Genomic DNA, 9,421 nt, shown 5'->3' on the forward strand with positions numbered 1-9,421 from the left:
ACATAAAAATGGTGAGGGGATTTTTGAGGTTCAACTTACATCTCCCTGCCTTATATACATTTATTGTCTTTCAACATGGATGCAATTTTTACAAGGCCTAGGTTTTATGAAAACAAACTAAAATCTCACCTCAAATCCTTGTCCAGAAAGGATTATGGGTATCAAATTGTCCATGATGGTTCTAAAATCGATTTTTCAAACTTGAAGCGTCGTAAATATTTAATTTTAGGGTGAAATAGATGGTCTAGATAATATGTTATAATATACGCTAGTTTTAAAATTTGAAATCCTATATTTTTTTTTTTAACCAAAATGATGAAAGCCCATAAAATTTTCCGAGACAGAAGTGCAATTTTGATGAGTTTTGAGATAAGGCTTTACTTATTTTTGTAGGACCGCAGCGCTGTCAAAACATTTTCCAACAATCCAGGTCGCCCACTAAGTGCACCCATCTGGCGTGGTAGTGGAAACCTCTTACTGTTCACTCTATCTCTCTCTCTCTCTCTCTCTCTAAAATAATATTCACTGCGAAACGATTGAGGGGCAGGGAGAGAGGCCCCTTTCGCCATGTTGTCGAAGGTAGCAAGAAACGCCGGAAAACACCTTGCCGGGTTCCGCCAAATTCTCCGGCAGCCTTTTCAGGTCTCTCCCTCTTCTCTCTGTTCTCTCCGCATTTTCTCTCTCTTATTTCTTCATGCTCCTCTCTCTCGCTCTCTCTCTCTCTCTCTCTCGCTCTTTCCTGTTTCTTTAATTATGCAATTTCACTCTCCCTCTCTCAAGTCTTCACCTTTTCCAATCTCCCGATTTCTCCAGAACTCCCTATCTCTCTCTATCAATTTATTGAAATCTCCTAATCTCGTCCCTACTGAACGCCCTCTCTTCCCCCTCAAATTTCTTTCTCTCACCACAGAGTTTTCAATTTTTAAATGCTAGGAACCTGACTGGTTAAATGATCTGATCAAATACTTATCTGTCTCTCTCTCTATCACTCATTTTGGTTTCAGGTTAACTTGCAGGCTCGCTCCTTCTCCACAGCCTTGAACTATGTGAGTGAGTTTGATACATTGTGGCAATTTTCTCTGTCTAATATTCTAGTTCCTTCTGATCTAGGTTTTGCAATATTTAAATTTTATGATGCTTACTTGCTTTTGGTGTCTCCCAGCACCTTGATTCACCAGACAACAAGCCCGATATGCCATGGGATTTCACAGATGCAAACAAGGAGAGGGTGAGTTATACTAGGCTTCATCGTTTTCTCTCATGTAGTCCTTGGAAGAATTTATGTTCTTGATCTGGTCATGGTTTTAAGCAGCAAATCCTTAGTTTTGATACTCCATAATCAGTAGTTGTTGTTTGTTTTGTAGAACTTTTTGACGCTTACCTTTTATTTTTGATAGAATTTAGAACTTCCATTGCCTTTCGTAGCTTTTTCTTCTTGTTTTCTTCATTTCATCAATACCATTATTTTCATATTTCCTTGGTGCGGCATTGCATAATGGATGTTGGTCTGACAAAATCATTGCAAGAGACTGAATATGCAGCAGTTATGAGTGGGATCAAAGCTATAGGTTATGGAACTTCCATGTCAATTACAAATGTAAATTGCACCCTTCATTTCAAGAAAAATGACAAAATTTACTAGGTGTTGGAATATGGATATTTTCATCTCAACTGGTGGAATATTTGGTTGGAGGGTGCCACCAAGATTGGTGAGAGTTCGGAGTGCTCCATGCCAATCCTCATTTGGTGCATGTTGCAACTTTGTGCTACATAGTTGGCTTCCTATTTAGGAGCTTTTGACATGGTGTGCTTTTTTTGGGTGTGGGTGTGGGTGGGGGTGGGGGTGGGGGTGGGAGGGGTTAAGTAAGTCTTGAGAAGGTGGAGGGGAAAAGAAATAGTGTGCAGGCTTATTCATTCCGTATTAAAGACTCATTACTTAGTGTGGGGGGCTACCATGTTGTGGTGGTCGTTATGTATAAAGCTACAAAAGGTGATACAGTTAGGGCAAATTGAGAAAGGCTGGTTAGTGGGTAGTTCTATAGTTATTCTTTTAATTTTATAAACAACTGTAGAATGGAACATTTATTTTTCTTTAAAGAAAAGAATTGTAGCATGGAAGTGCTTTTTTTGCATGCATGATGGCATAGAGATATAGTATACTCTATACATATAAGAAGTTTTTGCTGTTTTTGATTTCCCTAGTCAGAATATCTATAAGTTCAGCTTAAGATGATCAGAACAAGGCATTGTGTGGTTGCAGTTTTCATTTACTTATGTAATTGAATACGTTGAGAAGTAGAAATAATTACCTGTTGCTCCAAAGTTTAAACATTTTCAAGATTAGCAGTTATTTTCTGATGGCATTAGATGGTCACCATTTTCACCAAAGTCTCCTATATGTTTGCCATACTTCTAAATTTGATATATTGCATTAATGATAAGAAAAAGAAAATTTAAAGTTCTAAACTAGGTTGTTTAAAAAAAGTTCTCAACCGCGTTTAAATTTGTAGACATTATGATTTATGACAAACAAAATATTTCCTAGACTACACTTGGTCACTGGAGGATGGGAGACATGAAATTCATTTGGCAGGGCTAAAGACGTAAATTCAATGTATATTCATTTGTCTCAGTAACAAAAACGAAGATTTTTTGATGGAATTCACAGCAAATGATGGAAGCCTAACATGTGGTTTATGTCTATTAAAGGTTAAGGAGCTTTTGTCTCACTACCCATCCAACTACAAGCAATCAGCTGTCATTCCCCTGTTGGATCTTGCACAACAGCAACATGGAGGCTGGATCCCAGTATCTGCCATGAATACAGTAAGTCATAGTTAGGAAAATGTGGTAAGTCATAGTTAGGAACATGTGATTTGGACTCTGTTTCCTTGACTTAATTCTTTACCGATTCATTTGAATGTTCGCAAAATGTGTCAGATCAAATATTCCAGTTTATATAAAGTTTGAGCAAAGACTAAATTAGCAAACCTTTTATGATGGTATATATTTAGGGATTACTATGCAGCTCTCTCTCTCTCTCTCTCTCTCTTGAGAGTTCTTCAAGCAAATTAGTTTCCTCGGGTTCTGGAGATTTTCGTGTTGGATGAATGGGGATTTAGAATGGTCTTAGCATGGTGGTCAAGTAAGGAGGTGCTGACACAGGAATGTCTAAGGGCATTGTATCTATAATGAATGCTGAAAACACGGTGAAAGGGCATATCAACTTGGAAGGAGTCTATTGGAGGGAAATTTGACGAGACTGGCACTGATAATGAGCCTATTGTTGGAGAGGAATTAGCTAAGAAAATGAACTTGCTGGTCTTGGGGAAAGATGACAAAAGCAATGAAGTCATACTTGGTTCTAATTAATAATCGGGCTGGGGGCCAAGAGGCCGTGCCAAGGAGGCTGGATGGGGGCTGCAAGGCTAATCTAAATTGGGAGGAATATTGGGAAAGGAATGAAAAATTACAATGACGTGATGGAGTAGGTAAGTGTGCTAGGTTTGATATTCTATGGTTGAAAGTGGGTCTGACGGTGATGAAAAACAATCTAGGAGTTCCCTTCTGATGTTAGATCGGGGCCTTTCAGGAATTTCAAGAAATGTTGAATTTCAAGCTGGATTTGGTTTTCTGTACATAGTTGGGGAAAAGGTAGGTATCAATTGATGTCGATAAAAAAACAAATCCTAGTGTTGGAATTGGAGCAGAAGGTGATCATCTGTTGTTCAGATTATAGCGGTCTAGTGACTTGGAATGGTGATTATGGGGTTATTTGGGTGCAAGATATCTCATCTAAGAAATGCATGGATGTATTGTGGACATGATTCTAACAGTTAACATTCAAAAGAGAATGGCCATGGCTAGTGGAAGGATGTATTGTGGACATGATTCTAAAAATTAACATTCAAAAGAGAAGGGCCATTGGTAGTGTTCTAGAGTGGGCATTCTTGGGCATAGAGCCAAGATGGATTAGATATTCAACCGTCCTGTGAGATGCTGGAAGCTTATTATTGTTGGGGTGGTTGCAGGGTTCGGAAAGCGCATGGGGCATATTGCGAGGTTGTATGCATTATAGGCAGAGTGTTCCTACTATATGTGAAAGAACTGTTTAAGATAAGAGAGAGAATGAGTATGAGGAAAACCAATTTGGACCAGAAATCATGAAGAAAAGAAGAGACAAAGGAGTTTGCTGTGAGATATGCAAAACTGAATCAACGGCATAAGGAAGTCGGAGTAAGAGTAACTCGTAGATAGATGAAGAGTTTATAGTTGGATGACTGGGTCTTGTCAAGCCAACCTTAAACAATCATAAGGCACGCCTTCAAACTCCAAACCTTGACAGAAGGTGCAGTTCCGGTGCCGAAAACCCCTTTGATGGCCTGAAAATATATTTCTACCCCTAATTATGAAATTTAAAGATAAAAAAATGTTGCAGATCAAGCAAATTTGTAAACACTTAAAAATCTTGAAAATGGATGGTTCAGATAATGTGTTACAAGATGGACTATTTTTAAGACTTGAAATCCCTTTTTTCATAGCCATACATTTTGAGGTGGAGATGGCTATGGCCCTTAATAAGAAGAACGGAGGAACAAGATTTTAGCCGACCCCAAATAATTGGCATAAGGATTGGATGATGACATCTTGAGGTGGATATAATCAATTGGAGCGTTTTCCAGTGTTGAAGCAACCTTTTCCGATAGGTTTTTTGATGTGCGCCTTATTTTTATATCGCGCTTGTGTGTGAGCGCAGGCGTGCATGCTCAAAATTTTTTCTTGAAGTTTGTAACTCTTTCCTAGCTCCCTGATTTTACATTTGACTCATAGGAGTGATTGTGACCTTCCTACCCAAACATACACACATGCAAAAGTGCATCAATACCTTTGAAGGGTGCGTAGAGCATCAATATGTGGTTAGATGAAGATAATTTGAAGGGGTGTCTGAAGAAACTGAATGCTGATGTTTGTTGGGGGAAGGTATGTTTCCTGGAGCATGATGGCAGAAAGTATTATCCAAATCCACCTTTGGCTTTAGAATTTGGTAGAGAGATTATGTTAGATGCTATTCTGTGTATGGGGTCCTGAGCCCCTCAGATATGAGATCATGTGGCCTCGACTTCTGAAAAGAAAATCAAATTATGTGGCTTAGTTCTTGGGCATTGAGTATTGGCGGAATTCTGGTGGGATTTGTTGACTAAAAATTAGAAGTTTGGTCAATTTTCCTTAATTTGGTAAGTCAGGTTACATGGGAAGTCTTCTAATCTAAATGCTTAGCTAAATGATGAAACAAGATGGTGTTAAATGTGGGATGAGGAAGGCTTGCACAATAGAGCAATTTAGAGATGGTTTTAGATTGGAAGAGAATCGAGCTTAAGCTTTGAATCTCTCCAGCAACCCCAATTCACAGACCAACTTAGAGGCTTCCTTGCAGGTCTTCCTAACCCTGGGACACCACATCAATTTCCACCCCCAAGAAAACCACATCTTTCAAGATACCTCAAACCTGGGGCATTCCTTCTCATTGCGACCTTAAACAACTAAAGGCCGCAGATTATGGCACTCGTCCCCATGTCATATATTCTCCCAATAGGAGATACTAACCATGCCCCCAAACACTTAATGTAGTAACACACTTTTTTGATCTCTTACCCTGCACTTTTTGGATCTCGTTCTCTTGTCCTATCAATAGCTGCCCATGCTCCTAGCTACATAGAACAACCCTAGGTTCACTCTCAAAGAGCTACAATCTTCTAGGGTTGCTCAACATGGTTAAATTAGTGTGAAATTTTTTCTCATTTTTGATAGGTCAGCTTTCGTACCGAGGGTGGCTTGGGCTTAAGACCTCTGTCAATTCTAACCTTGTGTTCAAGCCAAAGGCTTGGTCGACTATTATAGGTCTTCTCATTTCTACTTTCTTTCCTATTTTTGCTGTGTTATCATCTACATGGAAAGGCATTGAAATCACATAGGATGACATGCTCATGTAAAAATATAGAAAAAATTGTGATAAGTCGTAAAATGGATCGAGCTGGACGAAAGTGACTTTCACTCTGTATTTTATAGGACTCTATTGAGGATATGATGGTCTATATGAATCATTACAGAAGCAATCATCTAACTTACATTCTATGACTAGGGAATGGGGGTGGGGCACAGGTGGTTAGGGGGACGGATGCCTCAACATAATGTCTCGCTCTCCATTCCCACAGTTAACATATATATATATATATATATATATATATATATATATATATATATATAAACTTATATTCTATGACTTGCTGTCTTTAAATGTGATGCCAAATATTCACGGAATTTGGTTGCCATCTACTTCTTTTTCCAGATGAAAATGTTTAAATGTAGTCTGTGTTGATGTGATGGTGCGAATATTTCTTATTTCTTGAAATTTTGGAAAGAATTATTATGATGAATGTGTTGATTGATATGTTCTGTTGGGTAACTTTTGGTCTTCTTTCTTTGCATTATATCTGCTTGATAAAGCTTCCTTCTGTAATAGATTTTGTGCTACAATAACATTTACTGTTGAGATGTTGGATCAACTTGTTCACTCATAATTATTTTGATTATTCAGATAGCTAAGATCATAGAAGTTGCTCCAATTCGTGTGTATGAAGTGGCAACATTTTATTCTATGTTCAACCGAATGAAGGTGAGTTTATCAGGTATTGTAGACGAGGTAAAAAAAAGGAAAGAAAAAAAGAGCAAACTTCTTTAGGCTCAGCTTTAGACAAAATCTAAGACCCAGCCGCCTCAAGTATTTTCTAAATCCTCTCCAAATACGCTCAAATTGGAACAAGCGGACTCTTGAGACTTAAAACCTCGCAGTATTACGGTCTTGGAGAAGGGATGGGGCAGAGGGTGGGAGGGTGGCACAGAGTATTACCAGTGAAATGAATGAAATGAAAATACTATCACTCTTATGTGCAGGTTGGCAAATATCACCTTCAAGTTTGTGGCACAACTCCTTGTATGATACGTGGTTCACGTGAAATAGAAGAGGCCTTGCTCAAACACCTTGGAGTGAAACGCAATGGTGGGTGTCAGAATGCTTCTTTTGTCTATTGTCATCCAAAAGATTTTGAGGTTTATAAGTCGTCATTGAGATGCTTTTTCACCCTCATTAACACAATATCTTTAGTCTAACGGTCAGGATGGTTATTTATCAACCTAAGAATTCCTGTTTGATACTGCTGACAATTTAGAAGCCCGACTCCAATTGATATCCTTCTACATTTGCTTATATCAATTAAACGTCATGAATGCCCAATCATGTATTCAAATTCATTAATGTGTCTTCTATTGCAGAAGTGACAAAAGATGGTTTATTCTCCGTTGGGGAAATGGAGTGCATGGTAACACATATTTCGTGTTATTTCATCTGATACATTCTTATGCAGTCATTCTGAAAGAATGATTTGAAGTGTATTGTCAAATAGGCTGTTGAGTCTTTTTATGCTTTGGCAGGGTTCCTGTGTCAATGCTCCAATGATTGCTGTGGCTGATTACTCAAAGGGCTCAGAGGGATACACGTACAATTACTATGTCAGTTTTCACTTTCCCAGTCCACTAATACTGTTACTGACGAGAAGAAAAATGTATAGCATTATTAATCAGTTGGTGTTTATTTGTTTGTTATGATTATACAGGAAGACCTTACTCCAAAGCGAGTTATTGAGATTGTAGAAATGCTGAGAAGAGGAGAAATCCCTCCTGTAAGTATCCGATATGTTTGATTCGAATGATGGTAAAGTATCCTATAATCCTATTAGCCAGTGTTTTATGACCTGGATCGGGAGGCCAGATTGGTCACTTGCTCGACCTATCTGGAATGCCTATCCGGCCTGGATGGGACTGATTCTCTAGTGTGGATTCTCTGTTGTGGGAATGAACTAAAATAACACTTCTAAGTTTGAAAAATTTAAAATATTGAGAATATAAAAAAAGAAATGGGTTGGTGCTGAGTGATATGGTCCGTCCAGGTCCCCCAGTTCCCTGACATACTTGCCCGGTTCTCTAACAGATTTCCCGATCCTGATCACTATTCTTGATCCAGATCAACGGTTTTTAAAAGACTATAGAGTATACTCATCGATGATGGACGACAGAGAGTAGGGCCCAGGGGTGGTGCCCACTCTCTACCATCCATCAGTTCTTTGGACAGTGATATCTGATGGACTGTTTTTTCTGTAGCTTACTGGATTATGGTATACTTCTGTTCAATTATATGGAAACTTATTGTTACTAAAGAACTGTAATAACGGCAGCCTTCCCATCCAACAGTAAAGAGTAATGGAAATAGAGAAAAAAAGAACTCTTCTTGGGAATTTTGAGAGAGAAATTTGTGAAAATAATACCAACTTATAATACTTTTGCTGACTACCTTCATGTTTTGTCACGCAGGTTGGAACCCAAAACCCTGATCGCATAAGGAGCGGTCCACAAGGGGGAAATACCACTTTGCTACGAGAGCCGAAGCCACCTCCGTGCCGGGATCTGGATGCCTGTTAATTTGGCTCCATTCAAATCTCCAATAATGTGAAAGCTGTTCTTGAGTTTCTCATATTATGTTTTTACTTTTGATTTTTTGAGGCCATGAATGACGACGCCTGTTGTTTCAATAACATATTGCTTTTGTTGTCTATTGGTAACTGTTGTTTTTCTTTGTATTTAGGAGATTGGCTTTTCTATGAATTATGTATTGGCTCCAAAGTTGTCATGCATCTTCAGAAATGTGATTCAGAGCCGGTTTACAGTTCCAATGCTCAGAACTTAGTCAAATGGGCAGTTCAGAACCTCAGAACGATAGAACATCAATTACTCGAAAATGGACTCTTATGTTTTGTGAAGTAATGCTACATAGAAAAGTGATTTTTCCAAGCAGCGCGCACAAAGGAGAGTTTGTACAAGGTGTAAGCCATATACTAGCTTGAATGCACATAAAGAATTCGTAGAAAAATGTTTTTTCAATGTTGAAAACCTTTTGAATGATCATTTTGACTTTGAGATGGATGTATAGTAAAAAAAAAATTAGCAATTTTTAAAAATAATAGTTTCTGTAATGCATTATTTGAACTGTACATTTTCAAGATTTTCAAGTATTTATAGTGTGTTAGAGCTGTATTATTTTTGAAGCTTTAAAGATGAAAATAAAATTTTTAAAATTTCCTAGTTAGGGATTAAAATAAGGTTTTTTGCATTCAAAACACATCTTTTTAAGATGCGCTTTACTTTGGTTGTTTAAAGCATCAACGTTATATGCATGTGAAAATATTTTATGCTCCTATGGAGTGTATATAGTAATTTGTTCCCTCAGGAAAACCCAGGCTAGGAATATTTTTTGAATCCTAAAATTTTAAGGATGTAATCTTTAGAGCCCAGGGACCAACCTCAAAGGAAA

The 9,421-nt window shown here is 38.0% G+C and overlaps 1 protein-coding gene across 1 annotated transcript; it reads left to right on the forward strand.

The window, feature by feature from the left end:
* Positions 1–513: 513 nt before the first annotated feature.
* On the forward strand, positions 514–8,783 carry LOC18429529 (NADH-ubiquinone oxidoreductase 24 kDa subunit). Its single transcript, XM_006838815.4, has 10 exons — positions 514–642; positions 1,005–1,046; positions 1,163–1,228; positions 2,710–2,826; positions 6,596–6,673; positions 6,952–7,057; positions 7,330–7,376; positions 7,489–7,566; positions 7,671–7,736; positions 8,425–8,783. Exons 1-10 carry the CDS (start codon positions 568–570, stop codon positions 8,530–8,532), a joined length of 783 nt encoding a protein of 260 aa, XP_006838878.1. The 5' UTR covers positions 514–567; the 3' UTR covers positions 8,533–8,783.
* The last annotated feature ends 638 nt before the right edge of the window (positions 8,784–9,421 follow it).

Source organism: Amborella trichopoda, chromosome 3 (genome assembly GCF_054954075.1).
Source record: "Amborella trichopoda isolate Santa Cruz 75 chromosome 3, AtrichopodaSantaCruz75HAP2 v2.0, whole genome shotgun sequence".
NCBI classification, from domain to species: Eukaryota; Viridiplantae; Streptophyta; class Magnoliopsida; order Amborellales; family Amborellaceae; genus Amborella; species Amborella trichopoda.

Excerpts from the sequence above, each read along its gene's own strand:
- LOC18429529 (XM_006838815.4), top strand. The coding sequence starts at position 568 with ATGTTGTCGAAGGTAGCAAGAAACGCCGGAAAACACCTTGCCGGGTTC. Across the intron at positions 1,229-2,709 it reads CAGATGCAAACAAGGAGAGG|GTTAAGGAGCTTTTGTCTCA; the intron begins GTGAGTTATACT and ends TGTCTATTAAAG. Across the intron at positions 7,377-7,488 it reads TTGGGGAAATGGAGTGCATG|GGTTCCTGTGTCAATGCTCC; the intron begins GTAACACATATT and ends ATGCTTTGGCAG.